Source organism: Pinus tabuliformis, chromosome 8 (assembly GCF_031772625.1).
Source record: "Pinus tabuliformis cultivar Carrire ecotype Pingquan chromosome 8, CPIR1, whole genome shotgun sequence".
Lineage (NCBI taxonomy): Eukaryota > Viridiplantae > Streptophyta > Pinopsida > Pinales > Pinaceae > Pinus > Pinus tabuliformis.
The window spans coordinates 491,505,326-491,517,258 of record NC_142294.1 but is presented as its reverse complement, the minus strand read 5'-3'; the positions used below and the strand labels follow the sequence as shown (position 1 = coordinate 491,517,258).

General features: G+C 40.3%; 1 protein-coding gene across 1 annotated transcript in view; it reads right to left on the bottom strand.

Moving 5' to 3' along the window:
* Positions 1-807: 807 nt before the first annotated feature.
* The window catches only part of LOC149236221 (mediator of RNA polymerase II transcription subunit), a 211,063-nt gene continuing 199,937 nt past the window's right edge, over positions 808-11,933 (bottom strand). The window contains exons 3-6 of the mRNA XM_089372332.1: positions 3,958-4,057; positions 3,731-3,788; positions 1,463-1,822; positions 808-1,346 (exon numbers count right to left, since the gene is read on the bottom strand). Of these exons, the coding sequence (XP_089228458.1) occupies positions 1,244-1,346; positions 1,463-1,822; positions 3,731-3,788; positions 3,958-4,057 (621 nt within the window). The 3' untranslated portion in view covers positions 808-1,243. The remainder of the gene's footprint in view (positions 1,347-1,462; positions 1,823-3,730; positions 3,789-3,957; positions 4,058-11,933) is intronic.

Genomic DNA, 11,933 nt, shown 5'->3' with positions numbered 1-11,933 from the left:
TCAAAATAATTCTTTTTACATGATTTGAAAGCCCCAGAAGGATCTCTTTAAATGTATAATGACTCGAAATAAATCCTAGAAGTTCTCAATAGGGACTTTGACCTAAAACATGAAACCCATGTTTTAATAAATCTTAATAATAATAAAATTATTTTCTTCATTCTTTTGATAAGTACATTTCATTGTGACTTCAATAAATTTATGAAGATCGAATATAGTTACAAATTTCAACATCCCCAAGCCACAGTGAGTGTATTGGTGTGTTATGTTTGAGCCATGAGTTTCGCCAACTCAAAATCAAAATTAATAACTTTTAAAAGTTTCCTTTGGCTTCCATCTTCATTTTAACATTTATTGGAAAGGTCAAAAAGCTGCTGCTTACAGCTTCCGCACAATTGAACGATTACTAGAGTTCATTTGTCCCAGTCAATCGACTGCACTCTCTTATGTTTCAAACTGTACCAGAATGGTCTGAAATCATCTTCCTATTGCACGCAATGTAGCAACTCCGCATGATTCAATCAGGTAACCCTTGAGGTTGAAATGAACACACAACTTCTAATTTGTGACCATAAGGTTTTCGTCTTGTCTGAATTCCTACACTAAAAGAACTGGCTTGTCATAAGATGAGCATATTTTACTTATAGAAGGCAACTTGTGGGTTAACATCTGAAAAATCAACATTTAAAGATTTAGTATGCATTCTTAGCCACAGTTGGAAATAAATTAAAGGGTCAGATATTATTTTCATTGGTTGGTTGATCCCTTGATAAAGTAACCCTTTCCAGAGAATTAAGCAATAAAGATTTAACCATCTAAGAATGGGATATAATATATTGAAGATCTTCATCTTGATCGATTCCAATGATTTAGTTCGAGTCTAACTACACTAGAAACATCAAATACATTTTTGAAATAGCAGAAAGGCCACACCACTGCTCTTGCTTCAAGCTTCGTGATATACAAAAATTTAAACAGATTTACTAAGGATATTCATCTTACACCTTATATTATCTATTCGTTGAGAGTCTATAGTTCTACCAAACATTGTATCTCTCTAACTAATAGAATCTATCTTCTCTCCTGACTCCAATCAAATGGGCATGTGCATTTAATCACATAAATTTATGTATCAAGCCCCATTTGGTCTGCGTTAACAACATAAATGACAAGAGAAGTGATGAAGAGAATATAGCATCATTGTCACTTTGCTGTGCCCACAATTAGTATGAAATCGTGAGAATCATGTTAATTTGCTAATTCCCCTTGAAATAAGAGAACCAGCTGCTCCTGAAGCTGTTGAAACAACACCTGTTGTAACACCTGGCTTTGAAAGATGCAGAAGCCTGCACAAACATGAGTTTGTATAAATGTCATCAGTCCCAGAGAACATAGCATACACCATAAAGTTTTGCAGCATTTTTTATTATGGAACTAGTTAAAAGAGAGTAGAGAATAATACGGGGACAGAAACTCAGAAAATGCTGAAATTGCTGTCACAGCGTCATGATAATTGTCAGAGGTCGATGGTGCAGATACTTCCACCAACTGGAGTCCCGGTGCCACCGGCACAGCTTCATCAATAGCATGGAGCTTGGGAATTTTATGAACAGAAGTTACTGAGACTGTAATCCTGAAGCCCCTTTGAATGTGGTGGAATGCAAATCCAACCCTTAGAAGTTCATGGTCAAGTTTGTACCCTAATGCATAAAAGAATCTCAGGGCATTACTACTCACTTTACTATCCTCCCTATTTCGCACAAGGGCTGCAACCTGCTCAGAGGCAGCACCTTTAAGAGCTCCGCCAATAAGGGAAACAGTCCTACAACAGCAATACAAACAAACCTTCAGAAGAAAAAAATCAATAAGATTGCAGCAGCCTGAACTCAAAAGAGAGATCCCTCTGTTATGACAGTGCAATTCATAAAAGCATTACTAAATTGAAGAACATAACTTCAGTCCAAACGCCTACCCTGTTTGACAATAATAAGGTTATTATGAATCAAAACATGAATTGTATAATTCCACTGTTGTTCTTTCTAATAAGGGTATATGATAAGGCTCTGCCAATGTTAATTCAATACCATCAATTTCGATAATGCCTTCCATTGAGGACGATCCTCAAAAATTGCTTCTAAAAAGAAATAATTATTTTTGCTCCAGGCATGTTTCTACTCCTACTTATCCCGTAATTCTAACTTACTTTGGTTATTACATATAGAGGTTATTTGACAAATCAGCCACCTCTTGGAAAAGAGGTTACCAATTCCAAAAATGGGTAAAGGTAAACATTCTGTATTGTAATTGGTCTATCATTGTTGTTCCTTCTGAGTTTCTGATAAAGATTCCTAGAACATTATCAACGTTGAAAAATCAGAGCACTCCCAAGTTTCAAACAACTAAAAATGAATATAAACAAGTATTTCGCCGACTTGAAGTAAACTTGAGATAGAATTTAGGAATCTCTCACATAGACAGTAATACTCCATAACTTCTTAACATGAGAATAGGCAGTTTATGAGGTATTAATGAAAGAGATCAATACAAGCTCTCTCAAATTACTATCTTTCTATAAATGGGAAAACTTTAGCATTAGATTTTTGTATTCTAAGATGACTTGTAAATAAGCGCAAGCATTCAAAAAAGACAGAATTTTCTAACTTCCCCTCACTTCCTATCATAGTTACCAATGCCATAGTCAACGAGTGTGACAGAGTCACTAGTACTTGTGAATACGCTGAGTATGGCATTTGGCTGTGTACTCACATTCGTACTTGCGAGTATGGCATTTGACACAGTACTCAAATTCATACTTGTGAGTATTGTTGAAGATGTGTTATATTCTTTGCATGTAGACTGTGCCTCTATGCATGATGCATTAGCTGTAGCATGTGGACTGTGCATGGTTCATGGCAGCACAGCTAAAAAAAATGGGGCTGCTAGTTGCTTTTTGCTTCTGTGAGTTTTTGGCCCATCATAATCTTATCCCAGTCAGGGGATTATGGTTGTAATCTAAGATAAGGTAGCAGATTTGAATTTTGGATGCTGCAGAATAGCCAAACATTGTATTGTGAATGGTCAAGTTAATACACTGAATAAGATAGAGATGTGGCTCTAAGTTAGACTGGTTTTCCTGGTTAAGGGCTTCCAACTTAAATCTTTGTGTACTGTGTGCCATTGTTGTTCTTTCTGTTTTGCCTGAAAATCTGTATGCATTTCTTCACTTGCAATGGTTTAAAACTTACAAGAATGTGAGAATGGCATTGGTAGAGTATTCAGATTTTTACATCCTTTATTCATGTTGACTGAGAACGGGGCAGTCGATACTCACTGTACTCATTAGTGAGTACTTGAGAACTATGCTGAGTATCCCCAGCCAACACTCTCCCTACTAATAAGTATCTTTTCCTGCAATGAAAATGTTTATTTTGTGTTTCTCCATACTGCCGAGTCTTCCGGGTATGAGCATGGTAAGTACCTTGAATCAACTGCCTTGGTGATTACCACTCAAGTATGAGTATGGTAACCATGTTTTGCATGTTAAGGTTCAATATCATAAATTTTAAAATTTATCCTTGACCCCCTTAAAAAATCATAATCATGAAACTCGTTATCTCTCAAGTTCATCCTTGAACCCCTCAAATCATCACTGTGAGAAACCAGATTGGTAACAGTTAGTTCAAAAATTTATTGACATCTAAGCTCAAATAGCTGAAATGCTCACACATACCACAAAGGTTCTGGCTGTTCTAAGGAGCACAAAAGTCGAACCTCTGATGGCGATATTCCTGCAGATTGAAATCCAGCAAGCAGTCTTGTAGATTAAAACACCTACATGCTTCTTTAAAAAAAATGACAAGAACAATCTTAAGCAAGAAAATAATGTAGTCTAATTTGAGTGCATGAACTGAGATAAACCTCTAACTGTCACCATGCCAAATGATTACATATACTTACCAATGTTTGTTCCACTCTTGAGAAGCAATTCATGCACTTTCAATTTTTCCTTTTTCACCCCACAAAGACCCTGCAAAAGGACTTCCAATGCGTCCACATGCTGAAAAATTGACACCATAGGAATCAGGATTCTGAAGTTCTTAACAGAAGATGTCAAGAACAAAACCCAGTTAATATTTGTGATGAAATTAATCTATGTACTAGTGCATTAAACAATATATACAAATCCAAATTAGTAGAAAGTGAAACCAATTTCAATGTGAAAATAGAGTCAATCCAAAAACTGAATTTATCAGATAGAGTCATTGGAACCACTTGCTTTTAGTAGTGCATACTTGATTTTGTCAATACTGAAGTATTTTGCAAGCCTTTCACAACTAGAATCACTGGGGAGAAAAATACGATTCAGTTAGACCAAAAAAAGCTAGGTTACCACGATTCAGATACGGATCCAGATCCAGATCTGGATTCGCTAGATTTTTTAAAATCCAAGATCTGGATACGGCAACAATACGTCAAGTACAAAAAATATAATTATATTTTTAAAATTTTTAAAGACCTTTTAGAGTTCAAAAATCAAATCTATTTATAAATCACAACATTTAGAACTGAAACTGTTAGATATATTATATGATGACTGAAACACTGAAATGATGCATCCTCATACAAAAAGGATAATATCATAAATGATAATAGTAAGTACAAAAATGAGTGTCTCATCCATGATCACTCTACTAATATCATAATGTGCAGTAGGTTTAACTACATATCCTCAAATGGATCTACATTCTCTTCTGCATATTGCAACTCTACATCATGAATAGATGATGGGAGTCCTGGAATGTAGGACGTTGCATTAGTAGGTTGGACTGGTGGAGGAACAATATCCTCAAGTAGGTTGAGGTGAGTGATGGCATTCAGTGTTAGGTTCAAGTCAGAGATCTTAGGCTCCACATCCCACATCTTGCTCGGACCTTTTCTATACTCTGGTTCAACATGTGATAGAAGACGGAGGTTGGAATGAACATACACAAGATCCTCAGCCTTTGCCGCTCCTCGCTTATTTTGCTTCACTGAGTGGATGAAGCCATATGTACTCCAATTCCTTTCAGTTAATGAGGAACTAGCAACACGTGATAACAACCTAGTGACTAGAGTCGAGAGATGAATGCTATCCCCACCATGGAAGCCCCACCAAGTAATAGGATCAAGATTCCCTCAATCACCCATAGCTACTGGATTTGAAAAGCTACCAGTAAATTGTACAAATCCTCCAAATTCTTGACGTACATCCATTGCAACTCCCACATCTCTATACATTTTCCTCAAAGTTGTCTTGTATCCTTGTGTTGAGAAATCAAGGTGCAGCAATATCAGGGTGACTTCTCTTTGACAACTACTTGTGATGTATTTTTAGTTTTCTTGATTTACTTCTTCTTTCCTCTATTATAATTAGTGTTTTCTATCCTCAAGAAGGCTACCAAAACATAAAGAACAATGAGACAATAGGACACAAGATGTAAGCGAATAGCCAGGGCTAAAACCTCTCCAACTTGAGAGGAAAACCCACCAGAATTCTTTCTCTTCTTATAGACATTTCAATTGACAAATTCCAAGACCTTTGACCCTTTGATCAAGAACCTCTAAGACCAAGTCAAACCTTGCTTTTAGCAACTTTTGCAAATTCTGACTTCCATTAGCTTTTTCTACAACTTCGACCTGCCCAACAACTTCTTCTACAGAAACCCTAACCATAGCACATGTGAGAATGATGGTGTGATCTTGTTCCTTTCTCCTTCACTTGGGTAGATTCTCTCTCCTAGAGAATTCGGTTACCAAAATAGCTCTTCTTGATGACCTAACTTTACTTTTGTAACTCGACTTCACTGTAGTAGCAAGAACCCTAATTCCTTTGCACTTGTGGAGAGAAGTGGCCTAGAAACAATCCCAAAAACTCGATTTTCTCTTCCTCCTTCGTCCTCTTCTCCTTCGCACTTCTTCTTGTCCTTGTGATCAAACTTGTGTATATGAAGTGAGTCTCCCAAGTGAAGTCGATGTCTCCTTTATATAGCCTTCTTTATTGTATCGAATTACTCCTTTTAGGCCAACTTATCCTTGAGTGTAGGCCGACTTGAAAATTGCAACATGACTTGGTTTTAGAGGGTTCTTTGACATGACTTTAACTCAAATAAATTATTTTTACAATATGTAACATGCCCAAATGGGTCATTCATACATGACAATTGTTGATTTTGGGTAGCATCGGACGTGCTCTAGCCATGAAATTTTGTGGAGAGGCTAAGGCACATGAGATCTCCAAGACCTAGAAGTCCTTTGGAAAAATTCCACCCAGATGAAGAGATAATAAAATAATTAATATTTTTAATGAGTCCCTAAGTCTAAACTTAGGAAAATTAAAATATTCATGTGTATTAATATAAAATGGGTGAAAAAGTTCTAAGAGACAAGGATCAAGCCAAATCTAATCTTAGCTGTTGATTAGGTACTTAATCTCAGTCATTGAATTGTCAATAGGAAAATTATAAGAGGAGGCTTGAGGGTCATTTGGAGACACACCAAGAGAGATCAAGAATTTGATTTTCTGGGGGTGGGTGTGCTAAGGAAATCGAGTTAGAGATCAGTTGCAGTGAGGGGCAGTTCAGCAAAGGATTTCAATCCAAGGCTGAAGAATACATATCAGAGAGGCAACAAAGTGAGGGAAGGGCAGTGCAGAGCCTAGGAGGGTTGACGTAGAGGCTGAGGAGGCCAGTGCAGAGGAAGTGGAAGCCGAAGAGGCAGACACAGAGGACGCAGACGCTGACACAGAAAGCCACAGAGACTGACGCAGACAACGCAGAGGGTTGTAGAGGTTGACACTGGGCTGAAGAGGTAGCGCTGAGGAGGTTCTGTGGGGCAGACTAAGAGCAGATCGATCGAGAGAGGGTCACACAGTTCCAGAAGAGTGCTTGGAGTAGCTTTTGCTGTCCAGCACAAGGAACAGCTGGAGTCACTGTGGGATCATTCATCCAGTTGTTGATTTGTCGGAATATCTGTCTCCGGATAGAGGTACTACGGCCGAGGATATTCTCTGAAGGGTGAGCCATTTTTTGCACCCTAGTTGTATTCATAAATCTGCTTAATAATAAAATCCTCATATATGTTGCAGCGGTTTTCCCACATTGGGTTTTCCCGGGGACGATTGTCCAAAAATAACGATGTCCCTTGTGTGATTGTCTCAGTTCATTTCAGTACTCGATCTGTATATCTGTGAAGGCTGCATTTGTGTTTACTTCGATGTTTATGCAATTAAATAACATGTTAATGTAAAGAACAAGTAGGAGATAGTAAACCAGAAATTGCAGTAGGGGTTTCTGATGTGTTAGATTCAGGTATTTTCACATGGTATCAGAGCGATTGCAAATCAAGGAGGACTGAAGACACCAGCCGAAGAAATCTGAGAATTTGCAACAGAGAAGTAGTTGTCTCGAGAGACAGCATTGTTCCAGAGCTGAAGATGCAAGAGGAGTGACGCAATTCTGAGAGGGTGACGTAGAAGCTCACGCGAAGCCTGCGTTAGCATTCTGAGCCAGAAAAAGGGCCAACGCAGAGGTAGAATGGGACATAACAGGTTCATGCAGAACCATGTCATCTTTCTCAGCCAGGAAGGATTAACACAATTAGTCGGGAGGAGCAGATTCAGCCCAAGCCGTGATTGTGCAAACACTGAAGGGATCAAATTTTTCAGTTGCTGGGGCTAAGGAAGTTGTGAAGATTGTGAATTGAGGAGCTAGTGGGACGATGTTTGTGTCTGTGCAGAACAGTGTCTAAGGGGACTGAATCAAGGTAGTGGGAAGCACTAGCTCAACAGATTTCTAGCCAAGAATTCTAGATCCGAGTTGCAGTGGCAAGGAGGATTGGAGAGGAGTGATTCGATAGTTGGCAGGAGGATTTCCAGGAGGGAAATCAGGACTCAGAGGGAGTCTAGCGGAGAAGAGCAGAGATGGAAGTGAATGGATTGAGGGATCAAGACAGATTGGACAGGGCTTCCAATTTTGTCATCTGGAAGGCCAGGATCCTGGCAATCCTGGATAAACATCGCATCAAGGACTATGCCTTGAAAACAATTGTTGACCCAATTGACCCTTATGCAAATGAGAAGTATGAGGAGGATATGGCGAAGGCGAAATGCATGATCCTAGACAAGGTCAAGGATCATATAATACCACATATTGTTGAGAAGTCAACAACAAGGGAGATGTGGGAGACCCTAACCACCTTATACTAGGGCTCTTCCGTGTAGCGGAAGATGTTATTGGAAAATCAGTTGAGGTCATATCAGATGCAGAAAGGAGAGGAGATAGATCACTTCCTTCTCAAGTTGCAAGGAATTCGCAACCAGCTTACTTCTGTGGGGTCTACACTGGATCCAGAGTTTATGGTCAGGACTGCTTTGAATGCAGTCTCCGAGGACTGGGAGACGTTTGTCCAAAGCATTTTGGGTAGAGCGACTCTCCCCAGTTGGGAGGAGATGTGGGTAGCTCTTCGACAGGAAGAGATTAGGAGGTTGACCAAGGTGGGGAGTAGCAGTAGGGAGTTCGATCAAGAAAGAGGAGGAGGAGGATGCAGTTCTAGCATCTGTGGAACAGCAGGGGGTTCAAAAGAGGAAGAAGAAGGACATCTCCAAGGTCAAGTGCTTCAGTTGTGGGGAGCTGGGACATTATGCCTCTCAATGCCCCAGGAAGAAAGGCAAGGGAGAAGCTTCCGACTCAAATGCTACTCTAGCAAAGGTGGAGAAGGAGGTTGATACTGATGACGATTGTGCCATGAGTGCTCATGTGCCTCTAGAGAAGAGGTGGGGAGACATAGAGTTGTAGTCGAGAGGACTACAGAAAAGGGGCAAGATCCTTGAGGTGCCCAAACTCTTGGATCACATCTAGCTACGAGAGCCTTTAACGACAGTAGCATGATGACAGGTGTCAGGTGAAGCAAGGTGTGATGGAGCGACAAGGCAGTGCTAGAGTGTAGAAGTCTGTAGCAGTGCAGTGGAGGTTGCAGCAGTGCGAGAGGCACAGAAGAGGTTGCAGCAGTGCAGTGGCAGCAGAGGTAGCTTCAGTGTCACGAAGCTTCCAGACTGACCAAGATGTTAGTGTTTGGGTGAAGTCAGTTACTTACTTCTCGGTAACTAAGTTACAGTGCAGCGATTAGCAATGGCAATGCTATGGGCAGCATGAGGCAACATGTTGAGAGGGAGTTGCAGTACAGATGTAGCAACGGCAATGGCAGTGTCATGGGCAACAGTACAAGAAGCAGCAGTGCAGTGGATGTGGGGCAGCAGGCCTAGCATCAGCACAAAGGACCGATGTAGATGATCAATGTAATGCTTCCATGGTGAAGTGTTGCTAGAGCACATTCCTCGCTAAGAGGGAGTGTTGATTTTGGGTAGCATCGAATGTGCTCTAGCCATGAAATTTGGTGGAGGCTAAGGCACATGAGATTTCCAAGACCCAGAAATCGTTTGGAGAAATTCCACCCGGATGAAGAGATATTAAAATAATTAATATTTTTAATGAGTCCCTAAGTCTAAACTTAAGAAAATTAAAATATTAATGTGTATTAATATAAAATGGGTGAGAAAGTTCTAAGAGACGAGGATCAAGCCAGATCTAATCTTAGCTGTTGATTAGGGACTTAATCTCAGCCGTTGAATCGTCAATAGGAAAAGTATAAGAGGAGGCTTGAGGGTCAGTTGGAGACACACCAAGAGAGATCAAGAATTCGATTTTTTGGGGTTGGATTTGTTGAGGAAATCGAGTTAGAGATCAGTTGCAGTGAAGGGCATTTCAGCAAGGGATTTCGATCCAACGCTGAAGAATACATATCAGAGAGGCCGCAAAGTGCCTAAAGAGGTAGCGCAGAGCCTAGGAGGGTTGACGCAGATGCTGAGGAAGCCAATGCAGAGGACACAAAAGTCGAAGAGGCAAATGCAAAGGACACAGAGGCTGACACAGAAAGCCGCAAAGGCTGACGCAGACATCGCAGAGGGTTGTAGAGGTTGACGCTGGGCTAAAGAGGCAACGTTGAGGAGGTTCTGTAGGGCAAACTAAGAGCAAATCAGTCGGGAGAGGATGACGCAATTCCAGACAGGGTGACGCAGTTCCAGAGGAGTGCTTGGAGTAGCTTTCACTATCCAACACAAGGAACAACCAGAGTCACTGTGGGATCGTTCATCCGATTGCTGATTTGCCAGAATATCCGTCTCCGGATGGAGGTACTACTGTCGAGGATATTCTCTGAAGGGTGAGCCATTTCTGGCACCCTAGTTGTATTCAGAAATCTGCTTGATAATAAAACCCTCATATATGCTGCACCGATTTTCCCGCATTGGGTTTTTCCAAAAATAACGGTGTCCCTTGTGTGATTGTCTCAATTTATTTCAGTACTTGATTTGTATATCTGTGAAGGCTGCATTTGTGTTTACTTCGATGTTTATGCTGTTAATCTAGGTTGTCATTGATGTCAATATGGCATTGACTGAGATGTCAATATTCCTGAGATGGCTAATGATAGTCAAGAATCTTGATTGACAAGGATACCATGAATGAAGATGTCAAGCCATTAAGAAGAAGTCTTGTCCTAGATGCCTATTGTTCATAATGGATCACTGCACTATCATGAATCATGATGACATGGAAAATGAAGGAATTAGAGATCACTTGATGACATGATGATTAAAGACTTAAGAAGTGGAAACCTCACTTAAAAACACTTGGTGACAAAGAAGAAGCCCATACTGTCCTAATCATTTTTGCACTAAATAACGATCAGTCACATTAAAAAATAGTTTCGCCTCCTGAGAGGCAGATTCTCATTATGAGGCCTAGACCATCTCTTAGAGAATAATTTTGCCTTTCCAATGAGCTATTACACAGCCCGAAACTCCAAGCGATTTGAAAGTTCTGAATTTTTGAAGTTAATTTATTAAATCTGAACATGGAGCCAACCTGAGCAGCCTACACAAGTCGGCCTCCAAACAGAGGACGTGACTGTTCATTTCAAGGACGAAAAGGGTATATAAAGAGAGGCTCGTACCTCTGTTTTCCTCAAGTAATTTCGGTGAAAACACAGAGAAAAGGCACAGAAATTACAGGAGGCCGAGAGGACATAAAAGTTTAATGTTTGGGCTAATTTTTGTGTTGGGTTATCACTCAAAGCTAAATATACATAACTCAGACCTGTTTTATTTGCCTCAAGCTCGGATCTAGGACAGTCTTCATTGCAGCAAAACCTGTGACAAAGTCTTGTGAGAGGCCAGAACTGTGAAGAGGCTTGGACAGTCAAATCTAGAACTCGGACCAGTAAAGACTGCCCTCCAATTCACATCTCTGTGATAATTTGAAGCTGTTTAAGAAGACCAGTGTCACTTACAAGCTCAGATTTGTTCAAGGCTTCAAGCTCAGGAACAGTGGACAGCTCGGTTGAAGAAGTGAAGACCTCAGAACAGTTCTATCTTGGACCTGTGTGTATATCTGTGGAAGCCAAAGTTTTAAGGACTGCTTTGTGTGTTTGTGGCATCATATGACAGCCACATCCAAGCTGTCACCTCACTGAAATAAGGAGACAGCAGCAGTAAGGGCAGAGGTTCTGGAGCATTGTTGAGAACTTAGGAGTTAACTCAAGGACAACCATCTTGAAAAAAAAGGCTTGGACTTGTTGAAGCTCAGATTACAGTAGTAGCATCACACTCTTTGGACTTGTTTTGGGCATCATATTTAGAGCATACATCCTTGCGCTTGGAGCTGACATAGAAGGTTTCTTTGGAGCATCCATTGAAGACATTTTTGAAGCTGCCTTGGGAATATGTTTGAGGACTTGAAGCAGACTCTTGGAACGAATTTTTGAGGCATATCTAAAGCAATCTTGTAGCAGATCTGGAGCAGCCTCATTGAAGAATTTTTGTGTTGACTTGAAGACTGTGT